This window comes from Triticum aestivum, chromosome 3B (assembly GCF_018294505.1).
Source record: "Triticum aestivum cultivar Chinese Spring chromosome 3B, IWGSC CS RefSeq v2.1, whole genome shotgun sequence".
Classification (NCBI taxonomy): Eukaryota; Viridiplantae; Streptophyta; class Magnoliopsida; order Poales; family Poaceae; genus Triticum; species Triticum aestivum.
Window position 1 is genome coordinate 685,043,108 of NC_057801.1, and position 12,568 is coordinate 685,055,675.

Genomic DNA, 12,568 nt, shown 5'->3' on the forward strand with positions numbered 1-12,568 from the left:
TCATGGAGAGGTTGAGTGCAGAGAAGAACAGAAGGCTATGTGAAACATCGGTGATAGTAAGATTAGTACGATAGATGGAACATATTCACTGGGGGTACATAAGGTGCAGTCATTAAGCGCCCAATGCGTTGGTCGGATTATTTCTTCATAACTGGGATAAACCCGCGAGAGGGTAAGGGCCTCGGTTGAGAAATAAAATCTCGATGTTGCGGCAGTTGGTCATGGGGTTATTTGGGTGCATCTCCCACAAACATTATGTTGAGAAAATATAAGTAGTGATGTTTACCAATGACATCTTGATTATCTAGATAGGATGCTGAGCGTAAGTATATACAGCTACATGTAAAACCTCTAAACCATGCCATTTCTTTATCATTGTTTCTTCCTTTAAACTGTACGATTTGGTTCGAGATAGCGGAACACTTTTAGTAACAAGTTCTTGCAGAAATCACTTTTCTTAAGGCATGAATTTTTGTGGGTTCAATTACCTTGGGTCACTCTAGGAAAAAAAACTATTTACATCCGAAACCGAATTGAAGATAATCAACCACCGAACAACCACATCCGCAGCTAGAACGAGATGTCGGCGCACCACTGTTGATGTTCTCCTATCAGAACCGGCTTGACCTTATCGATGATAATTGATAAGTTTTGCACGTGCCCCTAAAGACCAGCCACCCGGAGCCATAGTCATTGCATTGAACCTTTGACATACCAGCTCAAAGATAAAGCACCGCCATCCACCTGAATGCCACTCCTGCAAGATAAAAATCCTGAACTAAAACTACTAGGAGGAGCCAAGGCACCAGGATACCCCTCTGTGCTAGCCGCCACATGAGCGGCAAGTAGAGAGGACATAGATCCATGAGCTCACTAACTTTTTGGAGGAGATGAGTGCCCTAGTTGTCGCAGCTAGGAGGGAATGAGAAACTCAACTTGAAGGCGAGTCATATCATTGAGTGTAATTTTCTAAAAAAAAGAGGGGGAAGAGTTTTTTTTATGGTAATATGTGTCTTATTTATATCATAAAGATCATAGTACAAGCCACGTACACATCGGCCTGCCAAAACTGAAAAGGAAGCAAAACGTTAGTCTTTGCACAAAAAAACACCAGCCAAGAAGTAAAATTACAATCAAGACCGAAGAATCCTCTGTGCTTAACACCAACGCCCACGCCTGCCTCTGGCACCACCATCACTACTAGGGAAAAGCCTATACAGAGGATCTTACCAGCAGCGAGTTTTAAAATAAGGCGTTGCTGCAATTTATCAGTAGCGCGTTCTAAATAGAAGTAGCAGTAGCGCGCCTCCAGTAAGCCACGCTACTGCTACTATTCCCACGACCCCACCGCGAAGCTAGTTATAGCAGCAGCGCGTTAATTAGAAGGGCGCTACTGCTAGGTAGTTTAGCAGTAGCCCATTTACCTATACCGCGCTACTGCTAAAACTAGCTACCTCCCACCACCCACGCTCTCCTCTATCCTATCCACACACTCACACTCACACTCAGTCAACCTCCCCCTCAACCCCCCCCCCCCCCCCGCGCCGGTCCTCCCCCGCCGGCCGCCGTCGCCTACCCCTCCTCCCTCTGTGCCGCCGTCACCTCCTCCTCCTCGCTGGACTCGGTACCGCCCTCCTCCTTCGTCCTCTCTCGACTCGCCGCGCCGGCCAGCCCCTCCTCGCTCCGCCCTTCCTCCTCTGTCCTACTCTCTCCTCCCTCCTCCAGTTGCCCCTCCTTCTCCCTCCTCCCTCCTCCATCCACAACCCCTCCTCCCTACTACATTTTGACTTAGTAGGCTAGTTCATATGTAACATTTTGATTTAGTTCATATGATTTATTTGATTTAGTAGGCTAGTTGATTTAGTTGGTTTAGAACATTTTGATTTTGTTGATTTAGTAGGCAAGTTGATCTAGTAGGCTAGTTGATTTAGTTGATTTAGGGGGTGTTTGGTTCAGAAGTCCTAGACTTTTTCTAGTCCCAGGGACTAATCAAAAAAGACTCTTCAGTAGAGTCTTTTTCTAGTCGCTGTAGAAAAAGTCCCTCCCGTTTGGTTTCTAGGGACTTTTTCTAGTCTCTGGGACTAAAAAGTCCCTGAACCAAACACCCCCTTAGAACATTTTGATTTTGTTGATTTAGTAGGCAATTTGATCTAGTAGGCTAGTTGAATTATGGAACATTTTGATTTAGTTGATTTAGTAGGCAAGTTGATTTAATAGGCTAGTTGATTTATAGAACATTTTGATTTAGTTGATTTAATATGCTAGTTGATAGCTCTGAAGATAGCTCTGAAGATTTGGCACTCTGCATATTGCTTTAGGAAAATGGCGCCACCACCACCACCACCATGTCGATTGTGCAAGTCAAGGTGCGCCAGCAGCCTTGCAACTGGCAAGCTGTTTGGCATCTACTTCCAGCCGAGTTTTCGTCATGCGGCGGTAAGAAATTATATGAAATGTAAAAACTATTTTATTTTTAGTGTTGGCATTACTGCATTATGTCATTTTTTTTACACAGATCGTCCATTGCAATGTGAGGTTGAAATTCAACAAGTTGACAGGAGACACTATGACATTTGAGGCTTCTGGGGGCCGTACACTATGTAGGTCGAGGAAGGACGAAATATTTAATAGATTGGAGGAGATAGATGGGCCCGTTTCCTCGCCCGCATGCGTCTTACAGGTGGTGAGTTGACCAGCTTCTCCTTCAGAGCAGAAAGACCCAAGTTGGCTGTCATTTATATCAACCTGGTGGAAGATGATGAAGATGACAAAGATGATGAAGATAATGAGGACCCACTCAATGAAGATGATGAGGACCCACTTCATGAAGCCATCGTAGCTCAAAGAATGAGGCTGAGCGAGGAGGAGGTGTGCAACCTATGGGACATAATTTGGCCACGTGATGACTTTGTCGGGGTGCCATTCGTGACCCGCCTGACACGTACCATGGTCGATCGACATGATATGGTATGTTATACTTACAAACGCAAATTATTCGATGATATGCTTAGTGTAGAGTCCAATGATATGATATGTTGTGTGGAATATAGTCGATGATATGCTTTAGTGTAGAGTTCGATCACATGCTTATTAGTGTAGAATCTAAGAAACAATTAATAGTGTAGATAATCCATATATACTTATTTGCAAGAGTATGTGCGAGGCTATTTATTAATTGATATATTTTTCTTATTCAGAAATTGGCAAAGAGTCTATCTGTGAGTTATGGTATCGAGTCTGATGAAGAAGGCTCAGCTGGACTATGCCTTACCGCAAGGGGCTCCGTCACAACCTATACTTACCACGTGGACACGGACGGTCGCACACACTTAAACTCGGTTGGGTGGAAGAAATTCCTTGATGGCAAGAATCTTCGTGTTGGACAGGCCATCTTAATTACTATCAGGAACACCAACTGCCCAGGCTTGAGGATGATGATCGTCTTTGATATCATCTAGAACTACATATGTGTGTGTGGCTATATCATCTAGAACTACATATGATGATTGTCGTCGATATCATCTAGAACTACATGTGATGATCGTCGTCGATATCATCTAGAACTACATATGATGATCATCATCGATATGACCTTGTACTGCTTGAGGATGCATGTTGACTATACATGAAATTGTTATCTAGTACTCTCTTCGTTCCAAATTACTTGTCATGGTTTGAACTAAAACCACGACAGAGTAATTTGGAACGGAGGGAGTACTAGTATCTGGAAATTGCATTTTATTGAAACCAAAACGAAACGGGGTAGGAAGCGGGGGAAAATGATGAAAGATATAGCAGTAGCGAGGGGCTAGGAAAGCGCTACAGCTAACTAATAGTAGCGTTCGTGAAAAGCGCTGCTGATATAGTCAACAGTAGTAGCGCGGGTGCTGACCGCGCTATTACTAACAGTTAGCTGTAGCGCCGTAGTAGTAGCGCGGCTGCCCGCGCTGCTGATAGCCTCAAAACCCGCGCTACTACTAGGGTTTTCCCTAGTAGTGCATAGAAGCCACTAAATGAACAAATGACGAATCACCTCCACACCCGATCTCGATGTGGCTCCATCGCTGATAGGCAACTTTTGCGGACCTCCAATGTGGCTCACCACAGGCGAAAACATTGTCATTGAACAAATCAGGCCGGGACAACACACCAGACACGCCGTCGAACTCCAGATCTGGTACCCTCGCACAACTAAGACGTCGGACGAGGGAACCATACCTGTCATCCATGAACCACAGACCCAACACACGATCCATCATCTTCCACATGCTGCCGATGCAGATCACAATCTGCATTCGCTACTGGACTACCTCCCAAGCTCCGCTTTAGCGCTGGAGCGAACGCGTCGCAATGGAGGAGCCCGAGGATACAGGTCCACCACGAGGATGCCGTTGTTGGCACGATATCCTTGCTTGAGCAGACTAGTTTCCAATTCCATCCCCGACCATAGGGCTAATCGCCAGGTCAGAGAAGGATCTGAAGAATTATTATTTAGCGTTGTCATCGCCATCGTCGAAGCCAAGATGGTGAGCATCCTAAAAACCTTAACTACGAGAGCTTAAAAAATGACCCACACGCGTGGATTCGACGATCCCCCTCACCACCGACGACCGAGGTCGTGGGCGAAGAAGAGCCCATGAAGAAAGGCGTTGGGAGGCTGGCATCTCCTAGTGACGCTAGGGTTCCAGTTCGCAAGTGGTGAGGAAAAAGAACTCTAATCCGCTGCTAGTGATTAATTAATGGAGAAAAGAGTCAACCACACAGGATGTGAAGGCGGCGCAAACGTATAGGGTCCGTATACATGTATAAACGGTAATTGCATCTCCAACACTGATCCGTTAATTCCTTCGGTATATGTACGTGTGTCCGGACATGGTCCGCGGACATGATGTGGGAGTGAGTCATCCAACGCTAATTACAAAGTATCCGGCTGGGTGAAGAAGGTGGGGGACCATGCATGTGATGGGATATTGTGTTGTGTTGTCCAATTGGGAGGAGAGAGAGAAAAGTGGAGCATGCATGTGCAGAGAGAGAAGAGAGGAGGACCATACGGAGACTTTTGGTTGGTCAAGTGAATGCCCGGATTCGGGTATATTTTCTCTACTTTTTGTGTTCAATTTGCAGAAAACGGACGTCCGGACCTATTCGCGGACCGATACGGGTCTTCATTGGATTGCAAAAGTGAACAAATGTGTCCAGTCAAACATATGCCGGAGCTTTGCCGGTCTCCCTTGGAGATGCCCTAAGCACCACAAAAAAGGTAGGACTATGTATTCGTGCGTGCTACCGATTCCATCTCTTTGTAACGTTTTAAACTTTTTTTTGCGAACCAACTTGTGGTTGGATGATTAGAGGGACTGTGGTATCCCTAGCCCACCAGAGTTCAAATCCTGGTGCTCGCATTTATAGTTGGATTTTTTTTTCAGGATTTCCGGCGATGCGCGTTCAGTGGGAGGACACGTTCCCTTCGACGACGAGACGCCTATGGTGAGTTCGTAAATCTTAAGATGATACGCCGGCTCAGTCTTTCGGAGGTGCTTATAGGGGTAGGGTGTGCGTGTGTGCGTTCATAGAGGTGAGTGTATGCGCGTGTATATGAGCGCTTGTGTCTGTACTGATGTTAAAAAAAATGTTTTAAACTTTTTCTTTGAGGATCCTAACATTTTTAAACTTGATTGATGACGATCGGGTCCAGGTCAATGACGTCATGTTGCCATGGTGTGCATGCAATGCAGGGGATGGTCTTTTACAGCAGCCCGGCCAGTCGGACCCGTACCGCGTACCGCGTTATAAAACTACTAGCTGGCGACTTCCCTTATCCCGGTTTCATCTCATCTCTCGGAAACAAAACTTTTATCTTTTGCAACTAGCTCTGCGAATCGCAATCGGCAGACCAAGTCGGCCAGGCATACCGCCGATCCACCGGCCAGAAGCTCAGCTATGAACGTCGCCCTGATGTGCGCGGCGCGGCGAGCGCGTGAAGCCAGCGTGGCGGTCGGCGTCCCGCTCACCGAGCCGTTGCAGATGCGAGCAGAGGGCGAGGCCTGGGTGGCCATCGGCGTCCCGCTCATCGAGCCTCGTCCCCGGCGCAAACCTAGCCCTTACGAGCTGCCTCTAATCAGGGTAAGATGATGCATGCTCCGCCTTTTTTTAAGACCGTAGACTTGCGTTTCAAACATAAGAACTAATGTCTATATAAATTTTGAGACATTACAAGAGCGCGTCTCAGTTAATAGGATCCGGATCTGCTACAAGTGCCAGACATGCTAGCGCGGACGGTCTGGAGGGGAGGATAGCAAAGCGGACAGTGAGAGTATGTTAAGTGAGAGTATGTCAGAGCATCTACAACTGGACTTTGCAAATTTGATCCCTCAAACGCCCGCGGACGCGTCCGGAGGCGTCCGCGTGCACTGACCGTGCATGTCTCAAATTAGAGGGCTCCGGCTCATCCTCCTCCTGCTCGACCTCATCCATGTAGGCGAACATCTCGGCCTCTTCCACGGCCTCTTGCGCCTCCATCTCCTGCCGGTAACGGCATTTTGCCTCCGCAACCGACTACGACCGGAGGGAATCGAGGATGGCCTGCTGCTCCGCCTGCAGATCCCCGTCGCCAGCGTCCCCCACATCCTCCTCCTCCTCCTCCTCCGGATCCACTGCATCCAGAGGTAGCCCCGCGGCGATCCAGGCTTCGCGCCTAGCCAGATCTGTTCAAGGAGCTTGAGCCGGCGCTCCGGCGTCAGAAAGGGCTCGCTCCTCACCCAACGGCATGGGGGCATGACTACTAGGCGGACGGGTGGAGTGAAAAGTGGCGGCGGCGGCGGACAGGAGGAGGAAAATATGGATGGATGGTAGGGTTTCAGTGCCGCCTGTCGACTTAAATAGCTGGGCAATGCACTACACGGCTCGCCAGAGCTACGCCACGCGGCGCCACCGGTCCGACAGCGGAGACGAGCTTCGGACCGTTGGCTTTGAGGGTGTTTCAGGCTAGGACCCTTTGTCAGTCCGACATGGCGGGCGCGCCCAGGCGCCCCCATATCCAGCCCAAATATGGGGGTGCCGGTCAGCCCAGACGTTTGAGAGCTGTTTGAGAGGTCCGTCTGGGTCAAAAAAATCATGACCGGGTGGCTTGCACGGGCGTATGAGGCAGGTTTGAGAGGTCCGGTTGTAGATGCTCTTAGGATTTGGTTCGAGAGTGGGGTTTTGTGAGGTCGGGTGGGCCAGACCGAGCTGGTCCATTGGAGCAGGGAAGGATTCAATTGGAGATGTTTTAACTTGTACTCTTTGCGGACAACTATTTTGTGCCTTAATTATATGTTCTTGCTCTTGCATAAGTCAAAATTTACCCGACCGAACCATATACGTCGAAGAGAAAGTTGCAAACTGATAACTTTCTACATGCATTTGTTCTTTGCAGTGCTTCATGATCGTTGCAGGGATTATATTTACAAGTATTATCATCATGGGGGAAGGGCCACTCGCAACAAAAATACTTGGTTTGTGCATGCTTTGGGCTTTCATGATTGGATTACTCTGGGCTACGTTTGAAGCATGCAATTTGCCGGATGTAGACACAACCGAATCCTAGTATCTTTGCTCCACAACTGGTTTCTTGAATGGTGGAGTAATAATATCCAAGTGATCTTTCCATTTATAATGTCTCATGTATAGCGGACTCAAAGGTGGCTAGGCTCCTGCCGTGTGTTTGAGGGCTTGGCCGCTTGGGCGTGTGGTCTATTTGGAGACAATATCAGGTGAAAACCCAGCCTTCAGTGAAAGCGTGGAAACCTTACCACGGGCTGTTGGATCTTGTATGTATGGACTAGATTCATTCATAACTGCTACATGCAGTTTTGCAGAAAAACGCCCGCTCCCAGTGAAGCTATTCTGCATATAACCCCCTGATGCATACAAGTACCACACCTAGCTCCTCGTCACATGTGACCCTTAGTCACATGCCCTTCATTGCGTTTGTGCTTCTCCAAGTATATGAGCCTCATATCACAGCTAGCTTAATTAGAACCATGTCCAATGAAGCTCTGCCCAAAAATATTGAAGTCTGCCCAGTTCCTTGTAAATTTAAATAGAACAAATAGTACAATAGAACAACTTAAACCATTGCCCAGATCTATGCCGAAACCACAACCAAACCATTGCCCAGTTCAAGAACTCCTGACATAGCACATTCCAGCAATTGAGACCATTGCCCAGAATAGATTTAAGTAAGGCAAACAGTACAGCTGCACATAGTGTGATTATGCAACATCAATCTGATTCAGTCACCCAAGATAATGCCTCACTCCAGTACACACTTACAAAATAGACGCGTCAGTAACAGTGATAGCAAATTTACACCTTTATATACATCAGTCATTGAGCACATAGCTCCAGTACACTAGCTTATAACTTGCAGAAGTGTGGCACCAACAACTAATAGCTCCTTCACTCTAGACAAGAACATACCAATGGGATAATTTTAGTCCTAATAACTTGCAGAAGTCGGTAGGGCCACCAAGCAACCTGAAACAAAAAAGTTTAATTGGTCAAGCCGTAGGAAACATCGTTGGAAATTATAAACAAAATTTTAATACTAATCTATGAATATAGTTACATCAGTGTGTGTTGTATTTATTAGCAAGCAAAATTTTAGAACTATTCTCTAAACTAAGACCAGAGGGATGTACCATAATCATGTCTGCTGCATTTCCTTGTCCTTGTTCTTGTTCTTCTCTTTCTGTCTTTGCTTTCCACCCTTATCCCTGTACCCCTTTAGTCTTTTGATTCTACCCCTTGATCGAATATCATTTGGAGGATGGATATGAACCTCACTTGGAATGGAACAACCTAAAAATTCCTCAAATTCTTCTGTTTGAGTTTGTTTTTTCGCTGGAACTTGGGTAGACAATTGCTCTCCAAGTGCAAAAATATGATCTCTCAAGAATTGGATGCCGACCTTAGATTGCTTCGCTTGTACTAAAATGTCTTCCATCTTCTTACATGTTTCTGAAGCTAATTTTTGTATCTCCGGATCAATTGAACTGCTCTCATTGCCTTCCAATAGAATGCCGTCCTCGTCAAAGATTGGCTCGGTTTTGCAGTCCTTTCTAAACCTTTTGAGTACATAATGCTTTGGCAATTCATTTAGTTGGGCAGTTCTTAGGACATGGATCAGATGACGACATGGGATACCATGTGTCTCAAACAACTTACATGTGCAAGAACCTACCATGGTTGTTGTGTTGTAAGTTACCACCCTTAGTTTCTTATAGCCATCATGTATAGTTACTGTTTTTACCTCACCATCATGTGCCATCATCTCAACAAGGCAACGATCCCTATCAGCAAGCAACTCATGTTGAAAATCCTGAAATATCTCATGCGTGAACACCTCGCTGCCATGCTTTTCAATCGCCCACGATGTCTTCAACACAGGCATCGTATGTAGGCTCACATGGTCCTCTTGCAACTCCTTATGACGTTGTTCTTCCAAAGCTGTGTCAAATCTAAGCCAAAACTCAACCAAAGCATGTTTGTAACCAATAATACGTGAGAAGAAAGAATTGGCACTCTCTGACCTTGAAGTAGTCCGCATAAGCCCTGACAAAGCTATTTCTTTGAAATAAGCTGGTATCCATGATTCTCGAAGGCTGAACCTTTTACTGAACCATTCATCATCTTCCAACCCATACTCTGACATAATTTCTTTCCATCGTTCCTCAAATTCAGTAGGAGTTTCAGAAGACCACACGCACCGACCTAATCGTTCATGGAAATCCTCATCGGTCTTCAAATCAGGGCCAACCTTTTGAGGGATCTTATTCATAATATGCCACATGCATAGCCTATGTGCGGCTGCTGGGAAAACTTCCCTTATTGCATTGTCCATGCTACTACATTCGTCAGTTATTATAAACCTAGGTGCAACCCCTCCCATAGCTTTCAAGAATGTGCGAAACAACCACTTGTAAGAATCTGCCTTCTCATCGTGTAACATTGCAGCACCAAAACAAACACTTGCCTTATGGTGATTGATTCCAGTAAAGGGGGTGAATATCATGTTATATTGATTGGTGCTATACGTGGAGTCAAAGGACACAAGCTCTCCAAATAGAGCATAATTTTTCCTACATGTGGCATCCGCCCAGAACACATGTACCAGTCTGCCCTTATCATCAAGAACATAGTCAAAATAAAATCCTGAATTTGCAAGATGTTTTCTAGCAAGCTGGTCAACAAACATTTGAGCATCGGATGACTTGATGAGGCACCTAAGGTTTCGGTGGTGATTTTGCAAGTCTCTCTTTGTACAGCCAACATTCTCAAAACCCCCCAAGTCTACACGAAGGAACCTGTATGCTAGGGATGTGCCAATGCTAGCTTTATGACAGTTCCATAATGTAGTTTTTGCTTGTTGGCTAACTTTCCTGTTTGATCTGATGAATTGTTTTTTACTGGGTGATACAAGTGTGTGTGTGTGCTCCTGTTCGAAAAGTGTCACAATGTACTTATTCTCGACCGTGCGTTTGACTGCAAGTTTAGCTTCGCACCCACATCTAGTGATTTTCCTCTCATATCTCCTCTTACTACCAGTGCTAGCTACCAAAGTTTCCTTACCTTTCCGCTCTTCACGGAAACCTTCACGGTCACAGTAGAAACGCTTGTGAGTAATGACACCATTGACAATCTTTTGCTGCCCCACACGTACTGAAAAACCAACATGATGTGCATAAGCTTCATAGAACTCCTTGGCTGCGTTCAAATCAGCAAAAGTCATCCCAATGGCTGGTCTGATGGCATCATCACACTCTGGAGTACAAGATGAGCCCTACAATTTGAACGAAAAGCACAACGGATTTACTATGTTGGAACACAGGAAATTATAAAGATGTACTCTCTCTGTAAAGAGATATAAGATTGTTTATAGATCACTAAAGTAGTGAGGGGGTACGTATTAGTTAGGCAAGTACTTACACAAAAAGGTGCACTATAGGATTTCTGTGGTGTAGTAAACCCAATGTCCAGACTTGGCCTAGTGTGGACGGCTGATTCTGCGTCAGACTGGACATCACAAATAGCCAAAGAAGGAGCCTTGCTCACTTCACTTTGGCATTCCATAGTTACTGCACAAAACAAGATATACAGTTTGTGAGTGGAATCATAGGAGCCACCCAATACGTGTCTTCCAGAATAGCATAAAATAAAATAAATGGTACAAGGAACATTCAAGTGCTAGCATTACCTAATCTCAGCTCACTTTACCAATCAATTGCAATAGAAAATTACATCATCTAGTTCACTGTCAGCAACACTAGTAGCAGTGGGACACACACACATCTATAGTACCATCTACAGCTCGTGGACGTACTGCTGGTTTCCAGAACCATTAGCATATCATTAGTGTGTGAAAAATTCACCTGCCTATAGCTGGTCATGACAGGCACTGGCAGACGGGCTGTGAGTGCCCACATCGGCTGGGCCGATTCAGTTTACATACTTATCATCATCTAAATTCTATCTAAGACAGTAGCAGTAGCAGTTTATACAGATATCAATTTTCATTAGACTACTGTCACACGCAGCATACACGCCAGGCAGCGACACACGTATAGTCATAGATGTATATAACACTTAATTAGGAGCAAGTAAATTATATCTCGCCGTTTTCTTCAAGACAAAAATCTGCACAGTAAACTCTAGGAAAATAAGCAGTTGCTGGCAAGATGCCACTACCTCGTCCTCTCTCCTACTTCCTTTTTAGATGTGCTGAACTTGGAGGAGACAACCCAATGAGTCACGAGCTACTCGCCTCCTCTGTTTGCTTTGCAAATCTAGCCCAATCTAGAGAAGAGGAGACCACTAGATGAGCCATTGGGACAAAGGAGAATGGGGCAAAGCAGAAATTATGAAGGGTACAAATCCTCATACCTAGGGGCCCAAATCCAGTTGGGGATTGAGCACGGCTGGCCGGACAATCGCCGGAGAGGTATCAGCCGCGCCGCTCGCTGGCCGCCGGCCCAGCACGGAACGCTCGGAGCAGGGCTGCCACTTAGCGGGACAATCACCAGAGAGGAATCACCGGCGCCGCCCGCCGCCCGCCGCTCGCCGCCCGACGCTCGCCGTCCAGCGCCAAACGAGAGGGTCTGACTGACTCGTCTCCTAACCCTAGCTTCTCACGGTAGGATGGGGATTTGCATACTGCTACGGGGAAAGGTACAGAAGGGCTCAGGTTCTGTACGGAGGAGCAGAATTCTTGCGGGGTTTAATTTGCAATTTGTACATCCTTCCATCTCACAGCACACATTTTCTATCCAACGGCACAAGGCCAAGTTTCCATGTTTTCGCTGAATGTACGGTTTCCACCACCATATCAGGTGAAAACCCAGCCTTCAGTGGAAGCGTGAAAACCTTACCACGGGCTGTTGGATCTTGTATGTATGGACTAGATTCATTCATATTAACACATGTTTAGCTATTTGCTCTGGGTTTCCCCCCTTTTTTTTACTGCTTTCTGAATTTACCGCTGGGGGCTAAACAAACATCTAGAGTTGTGGCCACCGCCCACCGTCAATCC

The 12,568-nt window shown here is 46.1% G+C and overlaps 2 protein-coding genes across 4 annotated transcripts; one reads left to right on the plus strand and one right to left on the minus strand.

Moving 5' to 3' along the window:
* The first annotated feature begins 5,836 nt into the window (after positions 1–5,836).
* LOC123071725 (uncharacterized) lies at positions 5,837–8,053 on the plus strand. The gene is made up of 2 exons (XM_044495311.1): positions 5,837–6,123; positions 7,415–8,053. Exons 1-2 carry the CDS (start codon positions 5,941–5,943, stop codon positions 7,583–7,585), a joined length of 354 nt encoding a protein of 117 aa, XP_044351246.1. The 5' UTR covers positions 5,837–5,940; the 3' UTR covers positions 7,586–8,053.
* Positions 8,054–8,182: 129 nt separating this feature from the next.
* On the minus strand, positions 8,183–12,207 carry LOC123071723 (protein FAR1-RELATED SEQUENCE 5). 3 transcript variants are annotated; one of them, XM_044495308.1, is made up of 5 exons: positions 11,923–12,207; positions 11,728–11,835; positions 10,969–11,117; positions 8,682–10,822; positions 8,183–8,517 (listed from the first exon to the last, which is right to left on the minus strand). In XM_044495308.1, the coding sequence occupies exons 3-4, from the start codon at positions 11,110–11,112 to the stop codon at positions 8,687–8,689; spliced, it is 2,280 nt and encodes a 759-aa protein (XP_044351243.1). In that variant the 5' UTR covers positions 11,113–11,117; positions 11,728–11,835; positions 11,923–12,207; the 3' UTR covers positions 8,183–8,517; positions 8,682–8,686. The 3 variants fall into 3 exon arrangements, with proteins under 3 accessions (XP_044351243.1, XP_044351245.1, XP_044351244.1); XM_044495310.1 differs by having other exon boundaries at positions 8,320–8,517; positions 10,612–10,822; XM_044495309.1 differs by lacking the exon at positions 11,728–11,835 and having other exon boundaries at positions 8,320–8,517; positions 11,923–12,202.
* Positions 12,208–12,568: the final 361 nt, after the last annotated feature.

What these genes read in the sequence shown, in the direction of transcription:
- LOC123071725 (XM_044495311.1), top strand. Translation starts at nt 5,941, where the DNA reads ATGAACGTCGCCCTGATGTGCGCGGCGCGGCGAGCGCGTGAAGCCAGC. An exon ending in ACGAGCTGCCTCTAATCAGG is followed by an intron (nt 6,124 to 7,414) that starts GTAAGATGATGC and finishes TGTTCTTTGCAG; the next exon opens with TGCTTCATGATCGTTGCAGG.
- LOC123071723 (XM_044495308.1), bottom strand. Translation starts at nt 11,112, where the DNA reads ATGGAATGCCAAAGTGAAGTGAGCAAGGCTCCTTCTTTGGCTATTTGT. An exon ending in CCTATAGTGCACCTTTTTGT is followed by an intron (nt 10,823 to 10,968) that starts GTAAGTACTTGC and finishes TTCAAATTGTAG; the next exon opens with GGCTCATCTTGTACTCCAGA.